Source organism: Peromyscus maniculatus, chromosome 3, assembly GCF_049852395.1.
Source record: "Peromyscus maniculatus bairdii isolate BWxNUB_F1_BW_parent chromosome 3, HU_Pman_BW_mat_3.1, whole genome shotgun sequence".
Lineage (NCBI taxonomy): Eukaryota > Metazoa > Chordata > Mammalia > Rodentia > Cricetidae > Peromyscus > Peromyscus maniculatus.
The window spans coordinates 9,546,637-9,566,971 of record NC_134854.1 but is presented as its reverse complement, the minus strand read 5'-3'; the positions used below and the strand labels follow the sequence as shown (position 1 = coordinate 9,566,971).

General features: G+C 45.5%; 1 protein-coding gene across 10 annotated transcripts in view; it reads left to right on the top strand.

Annotated features, from left to right (window-relative positions):
* Positions 1–17,914, top strand: part of St7 (suppression of tumorigenicity 7) — a 259,684-nt gene extending 241,770 nt beyond the window's left edge. For all 10 annotated transcript variants that reach the window (XM_076566173.1, XM_076566172.1, XM_076566174.1 and 7 more), the window contains 3 exons: positions 6,088–6,180; positions 8,705–8,844; positions 17,559–17,914. In XM_076566173.1, the coding sequence (XP_076422288.1) occupies positions 6,088–6,180; positions 8,705–8,844; positions 17,559–17,654 (329 nt within the window). In that variant the 3' untranslated portion in view covers positions 17,655–17,914. The remainder of the gene's footprint in view (positions 1–6,087; positions 6,181–8,704; positions 8,845–17,558) is intronic.
* The last annotated feature ends 2,421 nt before the right edge of the window (positions 17,915–20,335 follow it).

The window sequence follows — 20,335 nt, the reverse complement described above, 5'->3', positions numbered from 1 at the left end:
TCATATGGGTGTTTTTAATAAGCAAAAGATGTATATGTATTTACACATATTTAGAAAAAATCTTTCATGATAAGTATTTTTCAGCCATTCTTTAAAAAAAAAGCTATAGGTCTTTCATGCAATTTAGAAGAAAGAATTACTACTCCAGCTTCAAGCATTTTTCTACAATCTTTTACTTTTTTTTAGATCTGTAACTTTCAAATTAAATTAGATGTCCACATCTCTGTGTTTTAAAGATTTACTTTTATTATTTAATTTATGTGGGGGGGGGGAGGGGCGGGGTATGTGCATGTGAGTGCAGGGGCACACAGTGGCCAGAGGAGTTGAACCCCTTAGATCTGGAGCTACAGGAGTTTCTGAGCCAACAGGCTGCCTGATGTGTGTGCTAAGAACCAACTGAGGTCCTCTGGAAGAGCAGTTTGTACTCTAAACCATTGGGCCATCTCTCCAGCCCCATAGCTGTGTTTTAAATCAGAAGACTTGGATTAGAATTCTGGCTCAGCTGCTGATAGTAGTATCTACTTTCTTAATTTTGGAAATCGTAAGGCCGTATGAAAGAGAATGTCATACCCTGAATGCCCCATGTTGGTGACCTCCAAACTTGCAGCAGCTGAGATGAGGGCAGACCACCCCTTTAAGCCCCCAGCAGCTTCAACAGAAGAGGCTGCACTTCCCCCAGTACGCCACGTGGTGGCGGCTTTTGACATCTCCAGCCACAGAGTTCAGGTTTTCTTCCCCGAGTCATTCATTTTCTTCATTCTGAAATGTAAGGCCATTCCCCAATTCCATCCAACTTCTCAATTTTATTAGAAAGAGAACTCAGGACAGAAGATAAAAGAACCTGATCTTACCAGGTTCCATGTTAAAAATCATTGTTACCCAAGTCAACCTTGGTTCTGTCTGACGTGTTCATTCAAAGGTAGAAATAGAAGGGTGTTTTTTTCCCCTTTCAGTGAAATTATTATGTTAGAGAACTAGTCATTCTTTAGAATTCAGTGGGTTTCCCATCAATTAAATTGAGCCCTCCCTCCTTTTTGTGAACTCCGAAGTCTAGCTGATCTATAACAGAGACTGTGTTTGAAGTATATGGTAGCAAAGGGGAAAAGCACCCTCGAATCCGAATCCTCAACCATAACACATCAGCATTTCAAAGGTTTCTAAAATGTTTGATTCATCACTGTCCCAGCCCCACCCCCCAAATTACACAATATGTCCCACAAAGTCAAGATAATTAAGAAAGGGGAAGAGTTTCAACTTTTAAGATTTTATGTGCCTTAGATTCCTGCACAGCTGCCACCTGGTCACAGTTATGTTTGTTTTAAACACTGCTGGCTCTGGATATGCTCACACAATGCGCCACCGCAAGTACGAGCTGAATATAACGATCGCCAATGAATGGAAGAAAGGGCTCATTTTCCTGAGTTGTGCCGGTAATGCTCTGTACGCAGCCTGTTTTAAATGGCACGTCTTCTGTTTTACCTGTGTGCAGTACCGATGCATTCTCAACTCCCTCCCACCTTCATCTGTCCCAGGCCCTACTTTGGCAGAATTTATTTTAGAAAGCATGGTTGTTTGTTGACCACAACTTTAATTTTCTTGTCCCATACATCAGAAGACGGCTATGCCATGGGGTAAACCACTTGGCCTTTCTTTGTGTCTACATTTTTCCACCCAACCAAATAGAACCTTTATTTTCTTTTTGGACCTCCCCCCACAAGAATCCACTAAATAATGTATAAGATTTGAAGGTGGTGTTTTGAGGGGAACTGAGCAGAGTGTTTCCTCTGAGAGGGGAAAATGGCCCATTGTTGAAGCATAGAATGAGTTTATGATTCTAATGTATTCTCTTTGAACCTAATGGCAAATGCCCTTCCCTGTAGGATGTGTCCTTGGGGCATTTCCTTTAGCCATGCCATCCCTCCATAAGGTTGCTACCTTTTGGACTTCTGACTGATTCCTCCCCCTGCCCCTAACAGATCTGAGGACACTATTTATGATTTGCAAGAAAGCGGTGATTGGGCAAAGACACTGACCACAGCTGACACACTGGAAGCCAGTCTCCAGATATGGCATGATAGAGAGCCAGCTTGAGTCTAAATTTGTTCTGTTTGGGTAACAAACCATAATTTGGAGTGCCTCAAGTTTTTTGTTTAAGAGTCAAGGATCTTCCTGTGCTTCCAAGGCTGCCCCCAAACTCACAAGCTACAGTGATCCTCCTGCCTCAGTGTCTAGAATAGTGCAGCAGGCAGGCTCCTGTAATCTTGTTGGGTTTTACCTAAGTTCCTAAAGAGAAAGTCCCTGTCTCTGAGGCATATACTCTATTGAGCAAACAGTTATTGAATCCTTCCTTTGTAACAGGCATTAATGTTTGGTGATACCAAGGTGAAAATGTTTTGTAAGAAGCATTTGTGTGTGTGTACATAAATGTTTTATGCATATATGTTCAGAAGGAACTACACACATATTTGTGTACATAGGTCCAGCAGTGCTATACTGGTTCTGGAAACAGAGAATTAAAGTGTTGAGAGTCACTGGTAAGTTAGGAAGTTCACTGTAAAACCTAGAGTTCCTTCTTCAAAATTAGGACAATCCATGCTTAAATCCAACCAAAGGAAAACGAGTTCTTCGGGGTCAGTTTACTTCAGTGTTATAGTTGAAAGAATACGGATCAAAAGCCAGGCTTTGATCTCGGTCTTTTCCTTATGTCTGCATTGCGATGACTAATGGAAGACAGGTGGTCTCCCAGCCTGTGACTTGCATTGCACTCAGACGTGGAACATAAAACTTGTATTTGGATGACCGTTTTCTGTTCTAGCAGTTGCAGGTCTGTTTGTTAGCACACCACAGCAGTTTCGCTCATAGTGTGCCCTCGTGGAGAAGGTGAAGACTTTAGGTCCAGTGGAGAAGGAGGGAAGGTGAAGAGAACCCTGACCTGTACAGGAAAGCTTGGCACTTGGGTCTGAGCTCTCCCAGTGCAGGAACAGTGAGTTCTTACCTTACCTAGTATCACTGTTAAAAACACACACTTTTTGACAAGAGACTAATGGTAAGAGGTAGAGCTGGGGTTCACTCTCAATTCTCTGTATTACAAATAATCTCAGTAATGTTCTATCTGAAAGGAAAAACATCAAACAAATGTCAGATAAATATCAAAAGTATCTTCTATCTGTCTGTATAATGGGTAGGGTGACAGTTCCTTAGTCTTCTCCTGTCTCCACCCTTCTGTCCATCTGCAGTTTTCTTGGTACTCAGTCCTCTGACCTGCACAGCACTGAGCAGCTTGGAGCCCTGAAAGTGATCCTAGTTAGAGAGGTGAGGAGACAGCTCCATGCCTCAGACTCCATTGTGTGATGCTTTCATGTGCTCCATAAGTGATCAGGGTTTCAATTACACCTCTGAACCAAGGCACAAACAACATCAAGACAGTCAGGGTGCACATGAAGTGGAAATGTCATTTGGATACTGTGTCTCGACTGCCAGTAGCCTAGGTTTCTTGCTTAGTTTTGAACCAAGTATCTGTACAATTTTAATTTATCTAAAATATGTTCTCAAAGACCTTTAGGAAGTTCATAATCATCTGTAAAATAGTTACCTCCAAATGATCTATTTCTATTCTCATTTCAACCACTAAATAAATCCATTTTTAGACACTCTCTGGACATCGGTGAATGCTTCAAGGCTCATAGCCGGTGCCTGTCTCAGTGAAAGGGACCCGAGGTTGGAGGGATACGGGCAAGGATTGCGAGGCTCTTCCCACCTCTCCAGACCCCCATCCTTATCTCAGTCTCCGTTGGACCCTGTGCAGCAGGGTGGGGAAGGATAGAATTGCAAGTAGAAATTGTATTTGCTTTTGTTTAGTGAAGCCAAAACTTAATATTGTTTTTACGAACTTAATGTAAATGATATCTGACATGAGAAAAAGAGATCTTAAGGGTACCATAAACATGCAAGAAACATATCTATATACTTTTAAAAATTGTGTATTAGCAAAATTTTCACCCTTTCTGAAAAAGATGAGAGCTGATTAAAATAAAAAAGACTAAATTGATCCATAAAGTTCTCTGTGCATGCCAAATATGGAAGGAAACATCCTCATTGGAAGATGCCAGCCAGCCATTAGATTTCTCTCAAGAGCTTGTACTCCTATATTTCTCTTTTAAAAAATATTTTCCTGAAGTTCAAACTACCTTCAATTTTGAATAAAGTTTACTTTTCAAAATTAATAGCCATTATGGAAACTCTTTTTTTGTATCATATGAACTTGAATACATTAAAAAAAAATGATAGCCTAGGTACATGTGGAGAATCTGAGACACACCCACAGAATAAGAGTGGGGGATGCTTTCAAAGAAACTGTCATGCATGAAAAGGTGCATTGAAATCCTGCCAGACTGCAGCTTAAATGTAAGAGATTTTAGTGCATGGACGCTATACAATTGCTACAAGTTTTTTGGTCTGTTGTTTTGATTGTTTTCATTCTTTTGCAAGCCTGGTTCTGGTGGGAGAGATGTTGGCTTCCTCCTCAACATTTTCGAGATTGAACAACCCATGACACAACTCTTCTGTCACTTGTGCTAACTGGCAAAAGTCATCTTTGTTTGTGTGAAAGGGTCTGATTGAACTAGGGTGAGCCTTCCATTATAAGAAGAGCTGAAGTCTGGGGTGTTTTTAATGTTTTAATCTGTTTAAGAGGTTTCTGTTACAAGAAGAAAATTGATAACATTTTTACCTCAGCAAACTGCCAGCAAACTGGCTCTGCTCTAATCCCACATTTATCATGATTTATACTCTCCATGGCAATGTGCTATAACCTCACAGAGATACCACTGTGGTGTGGATTGACTGCATTCCAAATGCTGGAATCGCATACATACTGTTTTTACTTTTAAATAATATTCAGACACTAGAATAAATACCATATGTGCACTGATGCGGCTTACAATGGGACCTTGTCATTTCTTGTGAGGGAGAACATTCTTTGTTTCTGATTCTTATTGGAAATAAGTATGCAAAGACAAATATGTACATTGACAGCATTTTGTAAAGGCTTTGGTAATACTAGGGCTAAGGATCTAGCATGATTCCTTAAAATGTGGCATTTAAAACTATAAATCTTGTTGCTCATTGCCACCATCCCTCACCATCCCTCGTGGACACACGTACAAGCCAGGATTGTTAACCGGCTTTCTTAGGGTAGTGTATGGCTTTTCCATTCTGTATCTACAATATGCAGCCATTAAAGGACATCTGTTGAAGAGAAATTAAGTCCATGAGCACTGCTCATAGGCACAGTGAGACTAACATGCTGATGACATTGGAACAGGGAGAAAAACACACTTGATAACGGGCCTGGATGGATTGATTGGAAAGCCATAATTCAGTGGAAAGCCCAATGTCATCTGATGCCACAGACAGAATTTAGGTGGCCTGACATCATCAAAATGTAGACAATCAATCTCTCCAAGCCATTTTCCCCTGCATGATATTGAAAGATTTAAAAGTTTCATAAAGTTTAGAAATTCCCCTCAAATCGTGTGTTTTTAAGTTTTTGTATTCATCATCCTTGTTGGAGTTCTAATCCACTTAGACATATTTTTAAACCAGACACAGCAGAATGCCTTTCATTTTTGTGCAATCTGCAGCAAGCTCCAACAAGTCAATCCACATGCACTTCTGGGGAAAGCACTTCGGTCCATGTTTGCATTATTACCATTGGCTGGGCTCTGTTGAATGTGCGCTTAAAGCATTTTTATAATATTTTATAGATGATGAAGCCTTAGGTATTGATATTGACGGTTTCCCTGCCCTTCTGCACTTCTATCCCCACCCAGTTTTGTGAGTTTTGCCCAGAATATATAGTGTGAGATTAATGTGTGAGGAATGCATCACAGTGCACCTCTGACATTTTATCTGGCATGTGCCTCAGAGTTTGGGTAAGGCTTGCCTCTCTTATAGGAAGAAAAATGCTCAGAAGTTCTCTTCTGAGATTGAAGTGTGTGCCACTAGAAAAATGCTCAGAAGGTCTGTTCCGAGGTTGGGGAGCTAGGAGATGAATATAAGTCTTTAATGTGTTGTGTTCCTTTGTAGCTTTCCGGATGATCCCTTATCCCTTGGAGAAGGGACACCTATTTTATCCATACCCAATCTGTACAGAAACAGCAGACCGGGAGCTGCTTCCTTGTAAGTATCACTCCTCTGCAGCCTTCCAGGAGGGTGACATTGCAAAAGATGGCATGTGAAGAGGTGGGCTGATAATGTTGATAATGTCCTTACTAAGTTTCTCCTAACCCCTGGCCTCATTTGATAGCTTATGTGTAGAAATGAGTTATGGGAATGGGTTGCACTTCCTGTTTCTCCAGCTCTTCGCACACATCCATTAGAGGGAAGGATGCCGCCGCCGAGGCTTGAAATTTATCCGAGATGAGCTATCATGAGTATAGCAGAGATTGACATGAGCATGCAAAGCCCTGATGGAGAGTGGTTTCTCTGCAGGCTGGCTTGTCATGGAAGCTTCTGCTTGGGCTCTCCTGCAGGTTAGAGGTGGTCTGTACACGCTGAGGTTTGAAGAGGAAGAGCTGGTGTCAGAGGAAACTGCGGTTGAATCGTGGGTGGGAGGGCGGAGCCAGGCCACTGGCATTGCTGCCAGAGGCAAAGTCCTGAGTGGAGACGGGTGGTATGCTCTCCATGGTGATGCAATGCTCTTGGCCAGACAGCTCCTGTGAGCATCTCGTGGGCTGCATGTCATGAGTTGACTGACATGTGCAGAGCACACGTGCAGCCTGAGCACTGCGTCATAGAGTGCAGATGAAAACCCTGCCCTCAAGTGCCTTAGGAGCTCTCAGCCTAAGGGTCACACCACATGTGGAAAGTATTATTTTGGTTTACTGTAATACAACATTGTTTTGACAATCCAGGCTAAATAGCTATTATCCAATCAGACTGTGTGCAAGGATCATGTCCAGGCTCTTCATGTGGCTCTGACTTGGGAAATACTTCCCTCTCTCGGATACTAATCCCCTCTTGGCTCCTTCCCACAACTCCCTCCTTCTTTCCCATCACCCTCTTTTCCTTTTCTAGCCCTGGTTACATCAATATCTAATAGCTATAGCATACACAAGCATTTCCCCAGGAAAGCTTTGGTGAGCTGGCACACAGGAAAACTTCAGATGCCACCATTACTGAGCCGGTCATGAATGGTAGCAGCTAGATGCAGGTGATTGCTGCCACGAGCCTGGGGTGTCTGGAAGTGCTCCACCTGCTTCCTTGCTAATCACCCCGGCCTGTGGTTGTTGTTTAAAGAGCTGGGAGAGCTCTGCGGTGCTTGTTGTCAGAGCCTCATTTTAAAGGCATCTGGTGCATCACATGACATTCAATTTAACTTCAGAAATCCCCACATGACACCCCCTTCAGGGAGATCCTTATTAAAGTTTCGGTTTTCTGGTAGAAAGGAAGTTTTCTGAAAAGTACCATGTTTTAAAATGTTCTAGTTGAATCCAATTAAGTTTCTATGAATATAGCTTATCTACTAAAACCATATTAGAATTCTTAAAAGAAACATACCCACAGTCTCCGAGTGGGCTATAGAGAGGCTTAGCTGTTGTAAACACTGCTCATACTTGGAGCATTAAAAGTATGAGTAGTGGCCCTAAGAGCACTCTATCCCAGGTTTGCCCTTTAGCAGGCTGACTTCCTGGGATGTGCCAGGAGGCTTGCTTCCATGTGCTCTCTGCCTCCTGACAGTTTCTGCCCTCTGTTTTCAGCCCTGTTGATTCGGGCTCTGAGTGACAAAGGCCAATGGGCGATGAAGGCGCTGTAAGCTGGCACTTCGATGGGGGAGAGGCCACTCAGCTCCTGCTGCTTCCAGTGGCAGTGCTGTGAGCCTGCACACAGCCCCTCCTGCCACGGTCTCACCCAGCTCGTTTACCTCTTCTGGGCGCACAGCCCAGCCACCTAGTCACAGGCCGTCCTGTGGTAACTCAAGTTAGAGTAGTCCACTGCATTCTTTATGTTTTGATACCATAGATCTTCTGGTTTTACCCAAACTCAGTGTTTAATGTTTCAATGCTATGAGAGATACTGTAGAGACCTTCGGTCCCCATCCATCCCCTCATGATTGTTTTGAGCGTATTTATCATCAGGAACTTCCTACAGTTGTGTCGCCTAGCTCTAGCCATCTGACCCATGCTCCTGAGGGTTGAGCAGGGCCGCATGTGAGGTCCTCGCTGAATGTCTCCTGGGTAGTATCCTCCACTGACATCCTTAGACGGTCAGAGAAAATACAAGATAACTGATATTGCCTCACTATAATGATTTAAAAATACAGTAAAATAAAAATAGACACGTGTGCACACTCACGCTCGATTTGGGAATTCCCTTTGGAAATATGTGTTGTAAGTTGGACAGGGTTTTGCTCTTTTGTATTTGCTTTGGGGAAAGGAACACTGTGTATTAAATATGGATGGTGCCATGACTGTGTGACACCACAGGCTGACCCTGGTGTGTCTCTCGCTGAAGTGCTGCTGCAGGGGGAACTTGGATTTGGGAGAAACCGCTAGGCAACAGAGGCAGTGGAGCAGATGTGAGCGAGCTATGGAAAGTCCAGGGTGTCCCAGTTCCTTTCCAGCATGCTGCAGCCAAGGGGAGTCAGGGTCCCTAAAATGCTTTCACTTGTGTCCTAATGGCTCCCTTTTGGTCTTCTCCTTAGCTTTCCATGAAGTCTCAGTTTACCCCAAGAAGGAGCTCCCCTTCTTCATCCTCTTCACTGCTGGACTGTGTTCCTTCACAGCCATGCTGGCCCTCCTGACACATCAGTTCCCAGAACTCATGGGGGTCTTCGCAAAAGCCGTGAGTGTTTCCAGAGAGGGGGCCTTGGGCAGTGGACAGCCGGACGCGGAAAAGCAAGGGAAGGGTCGTGGGAGGCGATGCTGCGCGGAAGTGTTTGGAAGCCTGGAGAGTCATGTAGTTTCCATTCTCATCAGAGCAGTCAGTGGCTGCGGGGTGAAAGTACAGATTGTTAGTGCATGTCTCACCTGACTTCCCAGACATCCTAGTACCTTCCATCAAGTCCCAAAGGATGAAATGACTTAGGGAATACTCACAAATGAGAAGTGGGTGGCATGTGATTCAGCCTTCCATATACTGAATGGCACTTTCTAATCTTTGGATACTGTGAGTCTGTCATTCATGAAGAATGAGATTTATGTTCCCACAGATTACTTTTGTGGTGTTTTAAATGGATACAAACCCTTGGCTTGTTTGGGTCATGAACTGTGAGAAAGTGGGAAAGCTTGTAGTGGAAGTGTACCAATGTGTGATTTAGAAAAAGGAGAATCCAGCCGGGCGTGGTGGCGCACGCCTTTAATCCCAGCACTTGGGAGGCAGAGGCAGGCGGATCTCTGTGAGTTCGAGGCCAGCCTGGGCTACCAAGTGAGCTCCAGGAAAGGCGCAAAGCTACACAAGAGAAACCCTGTCTCGAAAAAACCAAAAAAAAAAAAAAAGAAAAAGAAAAAGGAGAATCCATGAAGAGCCTTGGGAGAGGGCAGTAGACAGAGCCCTATAAGGAAGCCCTCTGCCCCGCTTGCTAAGAACCTGTTTCCCTGGAGAGAAGGATGATTTCCCTAAGACGTGAGGGTGAGCATCCTGATTCTGCCCCAGCTGGGTGTCAAATGGAAGGAGAAGAGAGGAAGCATGAGTGGTTTCCCTGCCGTCTGATTTCAAGATGCGTGGGGTCAGCAGGGATGATCTCTCTCCATACTTTTCGCCTCCACAGTGGCCCTGCCGGGTCCAGAGTCAAGTCAAGTCGTCAGGCCACAGACTCCCTGCGCTCTCAGGCCCCTGCCTGCCTTGTACCCTGTGGGGGTCAGCTTCCCAATGCTGTGCTACCCGCCACCGCTACCGCTCAGTGACCACACCGTGACCCTGCCTTCCCTGCCGTGCCCTGTGCCCTCGCTTCCCTTCCCAGCCTGCCCTACCGCTCAGTGACCACACCGTGACCCTGCCTTCCCTGCCGTGCCCTGTGCCCTCGCTTCCCTTCCCAGCCTGCCCTTAGCGGTGTCCTTGCTGTCCTTGCCTGAGCTGCCAGGGTCTCAGCTGGTCTCCTTGCTTCTGGGCTTACATCATCACTCTGTCTCTTACACTACCACAGGGAAGAGTTTTCTACATTTCCAACAAGCAGGCCACTTCCCAGCTTTTATCTACTCGTTCCCTGTTATTTCAGGCCATAAATCTCATTTCTTTTGCTTGACCTGAAAGAGCCTTTTATCTTGAGTGGTCCTTGCCTGACTTGTTAGCCTCCTTCCGTACAGTTCTTACACAGATCCACCTTTTCGGCCGTAGTGAAGTGATCCCAGTGCCCAGAGGTACCAGGCCTGCAAATCTCAGTGACATTCCATGTCCTGTTTGTATGCACGTGATGTCTCATATGACCCCGCACTCCATTTGTCCCCGAAAGACCTCTTTCTTGTTTAATACTCTGCTCATTTCTCCTAAATTGACAGCACATCTCCATGATTCCACAGAGTTCCATGAATGCCTGTATTATCACACATTACCACATATAGTCATATATGATTGGTGAGGAATTGTCTGTGCCCCTTGAGACTTCAGTCTTTAAAGGCAAACTCTTTTTGTGCTTCTCACATCTCTATCTCCAAAGCTTCCCACACAACCTTGGTCATTGTAGGGTCTCAATAAATGGTTCTTAAGTGAATGAACAGATATGTATATCAGATACCACTTGGCTTTTCTTCCCTTCTCTTGAAATCTAGAATCCTTACAGTTGAAAGGGTCCTCAAAGTGCTTCAACTGTTGCTACAACATGAGTTCATCTAGATACATCATGTATACTGTTGTACATGGCTCCTTGTGAATGCTGCTGCACATGTCTCCTTGTGAATACTGCTGCACATGTCTCCTTGTGAATGCTGTTGCACATGTCTCCTTGTGAATGCTGCTGCACATGTCTTCTTGTGAATGCTGCTGCACATGTCTTCTTGTGAATGCTGCTGCACATGTCTTCTTGTGAATGCTGCTGCACATGTCTCATTGTGAATGCTGCTGTACAGGGCTCCTTGTGAATGCTGCTGCACATGTCTCATTGTGGATGCTGCTGCACAGGGCTTCTTGTGAATGCTGCTGCACATGTCTCCTTGTAAATGCTGCTGTACATGGCTCCTTGTGAATGCTGCTGCACATGGCTCCTTGTGAATGCTGCTGCACATGTCTCCTTGTGAATGCTGCTGCACATGTCTCATTGTGAATGCTGCTGTACAGGGCTCCTTGTGAATGCTGCTGCACATGTCTCATTGTGGATGCTGCTGCACAGGGCTTCTTGTGAATGCTGCTGCACATGTCTCCTTGTAAATGCTGCTGTACAGGGCTCCTTGTGAATGCTGCTGCACATGGCTCCTTGTGAATGCTGCTGCACATGTCTCCTTGTGAATGCTGCTGCACATGTCTCCTTGTGAATGCTGCTGCACAGGGCTTCTTGTGAATGCTGCTGCACATGTCTCCTTGTGAATATTGCTGCACATGTCTCCTTGTGAATGCTGCTGCACATGTCTCCTTGTGAATACTGCTGCACATGTCTCCTTGTGAATGCTGCTGTACAGGGCTCCTTGTGAATGCTGCTGTACATGTCTCCTTGTGAATGCTGCTGCACATGTCTCCTTGTGAATGCTGCTGTACATGTCTTCTTGTGAATGCTGCTGCACACGGCTCCTTGTGAATGCTGCTGTACATGTCTCCTTGTGAATGCTGCTGCACATGTCTCCTTGTGAATGCTGCTGCACATGTCTTCTTGTGAATGCTGCTGCACATGTCTCCTTGTGAATGCTGCTGCACATGTCTCCTTGTAAATGCTGCTGCACATGTCTCCTTGTGAATGCTGCTGCACAGGGCTTCTTGTGAATGCTGCTGCACATGTCTCATTGTGAATGCTGCTGCACATGTCTCCTTGTGAATGCTGCTGCACATGTCTCATTGTGAATGCTGCTGTACAGGGCTCCTTGTGAATGCTGCTGCACATGTCTCCTTGTGAATGCTGCTGTACATGTCTCCTTGTGAATGCTGCTGCACATGTCTCCTTGTGAATGCTGCTGCACATGTCTCATTGTGAATGCTGCTGCACATGTCTCCTTGTGAATGCTGCTGCACAGGGCTCCTTGTGAATGCTGCTGCACATGTCTCCTTGTGAATGCTGCTGCACATGTCTCCTTGTGAATGCTGCTGCACAGGGCTCCCCCTGTTTAACCCCATGCCCATTTCACCAGTGGCCGCCATTCCAGGCTCCTTACTGTACCCCTTGCACTGCTTTCTTTCACTTCTACTTAGCTGGTTTCACACTTGGGAGCACACCAAAGAAATCTGCTTTCTCTTGCAAATTCTAGGAGAGCTTCTCCACTCCAGGCCCACTTGAAGTTCTGACTCCCTTCTCCTTCCTTCAGGGAAATTAAGTTTTCTTTCCCCTCTTACCCGAGTAGCTGCCTTGGATGCCTTCGGTCCCAGGACCTGTACTGTTCTCTGTTTCCTTCCTCTGCATCGCTAGCCTCTGAGGAAAAGCAGTTGCCAGCGTTTCAGATTAGAGCATAATTTAGTTCAAATGTGTAGTTGGGATGGAGGTCTGGAACTAGACAATTACTGTTCCCGCTTTTCTGTTTCCCTCTTAACCATTTTTAAAACACGTATAAGAGTACCTCATTGCCCCAGTGTTCACTGTTCTGCTAACAGATAGCACTTGCTGGGGTGTGGGATCTCAGGGATTCTTAGCCTCTAGTGTGCCAATAATGCTCCTGGCCATACCACCAAAATTCAGAATCTTGATGTTCATACCAGGAGTCTTTATTTTTAGCAATGACCCCACCAGCCTCTGAGGGAGGGAGTTGAAGATTATAGCTCCTTCTAAGGAGTCTGACCTCCTGAAAGGTAAATCTTTGAAAAGCCATTTGAAGTTATGTCGTCATCCCCTGTCATAGCTCTTCAGGTGACGGCTGTCCAGAATTAGTGGCTTCAGTACGCCTGTATAAGATTGCCGATAGCTGCCCTCCTAGGCCTCCTGCCTCCGTGACCCCCTGCCACATAGGCAGTTGAGTTTTCAGATGTTTCCTGGGAATTCAGGTATGCAGTCATGACTGAGAAGCACAGTGCTGAATGGAATGAAAACTGGTTGCTTGAGACCATGTTAGCAACCAAGGGATCAGAGAGAGGGCAGCTAGCAAAGAGATTCTCCGGAAAGTCCACACAACAGCAGCGGACTCTTCAGAAAATTGAGGGTGGTCATCAACACTGGCTCTCCTCCTCGTTTCTCTTTCCAAAGCCTCCATCTTACACCTAGAATCAAATGACTAGATGAAATAGATTTGACTTCAGAGTGACCTATCTCTCCCGATGGGTGGTTATCTGGTCGACTCCTCCTCCTTTGAAGCAGTGTGCCTTTAAACTCCTGGAGCTCTGGCATTTCCCAGGGCTGGGGAGGCTTAGGAAGAAAGGAAGATGGCTGGCAGGAAGGAGGCAAGGCCAGCGTGTCTGTCCTGGGCGCCCTTTTCATCCGCACCTCCTCACTCCTTCAGGCCTCTCACAAAGCCTTTGCCGAACACCCAGGGGTTATCGCAGCTGCCCTGGAGGCTGTCTGCAGCCGTTTGCAGCCTGAGAAAGTGGGTTCTTTCAGTGCCCCTGAGATAATGCCCTGGGTGTGATGACTTTTAGTAGATGCAGAGAGATTACCCGGCCACCCCCAGGCTCCACAGTGTGGGAACTCCAGCACGTTCGTTCACTAACACAGTGTCCCCACACTCATAGACAGTGAGTCACTGGAGGGTGAGTGGAGAGCCCTCGTCTAGTTGCCTGCAATCTAATCTACCTCGATGACTTAGGACTAACTCTTCCGAGAATGTTTGCTTCTTCAGATAAGTCTGCTCATATAAGTAAGCTATCACGGCAGGCCCAGCTCTCCACAGAACGTGGGAAGGTCAGCCGTCTGACCCCTCTGCTCTCCCCCCTTCCCTGAGACTGCACCCCTTGACTTCTGCCTCATCTTCACTTATAGGTCTGGACTCTTTGAAGTCTGATATTGATTACAGTGGGATGTCAATTGTCTGCTTGCAACAGGGCAACTGGAACCTATTCAGATAAGCAAGGGGTTTTCGCTGTGAACCCAGCGTGCCGCAGGCTGTGACCTTCCTCTAAGTGATGGTGTCTCCGGCAGAGGAAGACCGGGCCATTGAAGTGCCACTCTCTCCTTTTTATTAGCTAGTTGCTTTTTCTCACCGGTGGACACTAATTGAGTTATGGGGCATTTGGGTTAGAAATTTGACCGTGTCTCTCTGCCCTCTGGACAGAAGTTTTGGACATGGAGATAGATGACTTGATCCAAGTTGCCTGGTTTTGCTCATTCAGATTTAACTTTTGAGGCAATAAATTTCCCCCTTAGTCTAGAAATAAAACTGCTGTTTCTCTTCATGCACCAGTTGGGTTTCTGGTCAAAGGTATTGATGGTTTTTCACACATCTAAAGAAACAGCCGAGTCTCCCAAGGTATCCAGAGGAGCAAGGCATGCTCCTGCAACCTTTTTGTAGCTCCCTGATGAAAGCCACAGACTTTGGTCTGTTGGTAAGTGGAAGGTCTTAGTCACTTCAGAAGCCTCTTTTCTAGATAGCTTCTTTGTGGGTGTGAACAGGGCGGAGGGAGAGGGGAAGGGTCCTGAGAAGGAGGATGGCCTGGGTATGAGAGGGACACATCTCTGTTGGGATTCCTTAAGTAAGTAAATGAGGCTAACCAGGGAGATGCTCAAAGGAGGCCTTTCTCATTCACCTCAAAAATAACCCATTCAGGATATGAGGGAGAGAGAGTAGGTCATTACATCCATTGGAGGGTTGGAACATGATTTCCTCATGGAACCTCCGAGTGAAGTTCCACGCAGACAGAATGTAGCAAGGAAAGCCACTGTGTCATGGCATGCAGTGGGGGAAGGGGACAGCTGTGGACCTTAGAGTGAGGCTTTTTACCTAAGTCAGGTCCGTGCTCCCCAGAAACAAAGGCGCAGACAAACAAAACGGTCCTTTGTTGTTGAGCTACTGATGACAGACTGTCTCCCTTCATTCTGCACTCGCCTTGAGGCCCCTGATGGCCACAGTTTAGGGTGTGGAATTGTCCAGGGCATGGACTTTGAGATGCCTTTCTTCCTATGGCTCTGGCTCAGGGAGTGCAAAGCAGCTCGTCCCCTATGCCTTGCCGATTTCAGTCTTCCTAAATCCGCTCAGAGATGACCACCAGCAGCAGCACCTTGCATGTTGAGCTGTACCTCCCAGTCCCTGCTAAAATCTCTGATTTGTCCATAGTTTTCTCAGTTGGATCCTCTTTATGGAACTGAGTGTGGTTGGCAGATACTGTCACCTTTACAGCCTTGGCCATCTGTCATTGTGGATGTCACATCTCATTGTGTATGCTCATATATACGTGTACCTGTATAATTTTATAAATGCAATTTCATAGTGTTAGTGAGATCAGTGTATTCGGTCTATATTGTCCTTTTATAACCAGGATTGGGGGAAAGCTTTCAGAGGCAGCCGTGATTTCTCATTCCAGGGCTCAGCCTTTCCTCAATGCTGTCTAGCCTCCTCATTCATGATGGAACCCAATCCATTTCTAACCTGGGAAGGATGGGCAATCCATCCTGTAGGGAAACTCTCCCAAATATTTTGGTACAAGATACTCACAAAAGGATACTTTCAGGTTATCAGAAACTACTGAGAATCTAGCGCCCACTCTGTGGGGAATCACCACACCTGATACTGCCTGTTTCTCAACTGCATATTCAGCCTGACACTCAAGGCTGCCAGTCAGCCTGAGCTCTGCCCGTAGTCCAGTGAAACTGAACTATTCACCATCGGATGGTTTCCTTGTTCATATTCTGACTATTAGTCAGGTCTAGAATGCCCATTTTGCTCCTAACTCCATCCATAGTGTTGATATCACACCTCTGATATTTCTTCCATCTATTGGAGTCTACTTAAATTGCCTTACTTTGTAGAATTTTTCTTGATCTTTTCAACACTTCTCCCCTCCGGTCTAGCCTAGTTTCTCTTCCTTTCTGAACACCCCTGGGTGTCTAACGTGATTGCTATCATGGCCTGTGTGTATTACTTTGCTCTGTCCACATCTTAGTGTCCTTGCTTCCTCTACCCCTCAGCTTTGAGCCTTCAAGAGGGGAAGTTTTATCCTGGGGTCCTTTTTTCTCATGTAGCACTTAATTGCCTTACCAAGCAAGTGTATCTAATTGATTTAAAAAGTAGAATAGAGAAATTTTCCCACTTCTTTTTGATGATGCAATTACAAAGTGTTATTGGCCTCCTCAGTATGCTCCATACTCTTTGAACACACAGACACATGTACACATGCACACACATACACCTGTGCACACCCACATAAACCTATGCACACACACACACACACACACACACACACACACACACACACACGCCATTCCATGTGACAAATAAGGATAATGCTTTAAGTTTACTGTCTGAAATACCCACTAAATTCGTTTGCCCTCAGGACTGTGTTCCCACTCCCATATTTATATCCACTCCCTGAACTAAACTTATATGCAAAATCTTTGTTAGTATTGTCAGTATTGTGCCATGGGTAGGGATGAGGGCAAAAGACTCCACAATAAAGAACCAGGTGTTGAACCTTGGCAAGTCAAGGCCTTGGTTCTCAACAGACAAGAGGCAAGGGGTCCTTTTCAGTACCAGTCTCCTCCCTGGATAGATATCTCTTCTACCAGCTTCCACCACAGTGACAGCTTGTAACCTGAAATCAGTTGTTCCTAAGAACATCATCAGAATAGATCTGAAATTGATTAATACCTGATAAAGCAAATTGTATTTCTTAACAGACACATTTTTATTGCTCTCTGTGTGTGCAAAGCAGAGAAGTATTTAGTAATCAAGTAAGAAACTTCCCGGAGGTCCATTCAGCAGCCCTTCCTCGAGGACAAGGCTTCCCAGTGTACCAGCCTGCTTCCCACCCTCAGCTCCCTGAGGCATGACACAAAACATGCTGTTTAGAAATGAGCCTAGGCTGTGCACGTACTTGGGAGACACCAGGAAACCAGAGCAATCTGGCTCTATAGACTTGACTCTGTAATTGCCTTTTCCATTTAAAGGAAGCTGAACAGCCAGTTAGACAAGCAAGTTGCCTAAGTTGTCACCATTGTCTCGCTCCTATTCCCACTTGCTACCTACCCATCATCCTCTTGGATGATATCCATCTTCATAGACAGGAGGTAAACTCTGAAGACTGCTGGGATCCTAGGAACTGTGGCAGCTGTCAGAGGGCCGAGGGAGGCAGTCAGCAGACACTTCCTTCTTATCTGTCATGCTGGGGGTGGGGCTGGACTGTATCTTCCACTTTCTCCCGACATTTCCTGTAAACATGAAGAGGGTTGTAGCCTTGGGAGGCTTTCAGAATGAACTATCATAAGATGCTGGCATGTGCTGGAGACGCTGATCCTCGTCCTGCCGGGGTTTCTCCTGACTGCTGGTTTTCTGGTTTCCTTGCAGTTCCTCAGCACTTTGTTTGCCCCCTTGAACTTTATCATGGAGAAAGTGGAAAGCATCCTCCCGTCCAGTTTGTGGCATCAGCTGACTCGGATCTGAGGGGAGCCTCCCACCCTTCACTCTCCTCACCGTCCGCCATCTCTTCTGTGCCAACTTCTCATGGACCGCAAGAAAGCATGTCTTTGAAAAAGGGAAACCATTCTGAGATCTTAAACTGTTCATGGACTATCAGTTCCCTATTAAAGGCTGGTTTTGTTGTACAAAATTTATTGATGTTCAGTTCTATTTTATTTTGCCTCCAGAATTGAAGAAAAGGTAAAAATAATAATAATAAAATAATAAACTTTTGTGTATTGCAACAGCCTGTGTGTCTTTTTCTATCTTCCTTCCAACCCTAGACTTGCCAGTATTCCTAACAAACTGGTGGGTTCAGGCAGTTCTCTGAGGGTGTGGGGTCTGCTAAATCCACACTCTGATTTTCTTCGCTGACAGAACTAGTCTCTGCAGAGCTCACACCCCATGGGTTGGTGGCTTGAAAAATGGAATGTCAAGGCTGAGGATGTGGTTCAGCGGTAGAGCAGTAGAGCACTTGCTTTGCATAGGGCCCCGGTTTCTGTGTGCCCAACAATACTTAAACAAATGAATAAGCAAGAAAAGAAAGGAGGAAAACAGACACAAAAATGCTGTGCCCAAACCAAGTGTCCTCACATGCCAAATGGGCATGCAGAAGTCAGGTTTCCAGGGGCAATGTCAGCTTCAGGGAAACAAACATATGTGCTCAGCAGGTTGATCCGGCCTCATGGACTCTAATGAAGTTCAGGAGTCACTGATGAGAAGCCCCAGGTCAACAGTCTGTCATAGCACTTGGCCATTCCAGCCTTATTACCATTTGAAATGTCTCTCCAAGGGTACCTTTTCATTTTTATCATGTTTGCATTCCTGACACTTTAATCCAAGCATTCTTTGAGTATTTTAGCGATCTGAATCAAAATGATCATTTGTCCTCACCACCTTTCAAAGCTTTGTGCCTGATTCAAACCTAGCAGAACATCTGGCTTTAGTTAGGCAAAAGAAGAAAAATAAACAAACACGAATCCTCTATCTGAAGTGAAAAATACTTGTATTTCACATCTTGGTCCAGTGTGTCTTTTGCATGCTTTCCCCTTTGATTTCGAATCCTAGCTCTTCCGCAGGCACATCAAGGCAGGCGGCGTTCCGGGAAGCGTCTCTTTGGCAGCTCGAGCTCCTGATCTCCACCTAAGGGCAGTCAGGTGGGTGGGTGATTTGCTGGGCACCGGGTCTGCTCTTCCAGTTGGCTAACTTCTCTTTGTATCTACTTTGTGCAGAGCCATGATGAGAATGTGCAGCTGGCTTCTGCTCTTACAGAACTTATCTAGAGAGAGGTTGACCCCATACACATACCGGTAGTGTATACTCTTGGGAGTAGGGGCTGTGCCTGCCTTGTTGACAACTCTTGACACAGAGTGGATGCTCAAGTGATTGGGTGAGTGGGGGGGAGGCAGTACATGACAGCCACAAATAAACTTTGATCTGTTGGAGGAGAGTGGTTTCAGATGAGAAGGGCCAGGGAAAGCTTAAGAGTATAATTTCTGAGCTGAACAAACAGATTATCTAATACAGTTCTTTAACCTAATGGACGAGGAAATAAGAGACTTGGGTCTGCTGGGGCTGGGACTCTGGATTGTGCTAAGTCCTGAAGGAGAGGCTTCAGAGCACTAAGCAGTGGGAAGTGGAGATGGCTCAGAGCCAGCTGTGGCTAGAAACCCTGAGTTGTGGGAAATGAAGCCAAGGAATGCAAGATAAAGTGTGTGTGTGTGTGTGTGTGTGTGTGTGTGTGTGTGTGTGTGTGTGTGTGTGTGTTTATGACACAAAGTCTCTACATAGCCCAGACTGACCTTTAACTTTCAATCCTCCTGCCTGTCCCCTGGGGTACTGAGGTGACAGTTGTGTGTCACCATGCTCAGCTAAACAAGGATTTAAATATGCTTAGCGAATTTTAGAATTCAGATTTTAGAGCAGGTTCATGGAGAGGTAGGCGGAACTTAGACTTGAATGGGTAAAAAAAACATGAATGGAAGAGACCAAGTAGAAGAATAATGGTGACAGATGAACAGGGGATATTGCAAGAAATGAGTCCCAGGACTAAAGGGCTATTCGTGCAAGGAGGAAGGTACTAGCAAATTATGGGAACTTGCTTAAGGGTATCAAATTATGGGAACTAACTAGACGCTCACCATAGTCACTCTCCTGGCAGAGGCCATGATCCTCCGTCTTTGGTTTACACGCAGCTCCTCCAGCGCTCTTTATCTTAAGGGTTAATGCAAACCTGTGGAGAGGCAGAGCCAGGGCAGCCAAATAACAAAAGTTCTTCAGTTGATCGTGTTTGCACAACATCCCCCACCTGTTGCCTAAGGTTGAGGGGTCCTGGCTTCTCACTGAGATGGGGCAAACTCATGTTGCATTTTGCCTTTTGCTTTTTATTTCTTTGTGGGGCTGCATGCAAGCTCATTCTAATGAGCTTCTATCTATAAAGACTCTCCTGTCCCAACAGTGTCCGGTATTCTCATCTATTATGTGTTTGTTGGAATCCAAATGCAGTCATTCTAAATTTAATACCAATAGGCCAAATCTAGCAATGTTTAGCAATAGACACGGAATAATACATGACAATATAAAATGATCTACAAGCCTGCTTTCAAATTCCTTTGTCAGCACTTGGTAATGCCTAAGTCATTCCAGCTTTATAAAGGCGTTTGAGG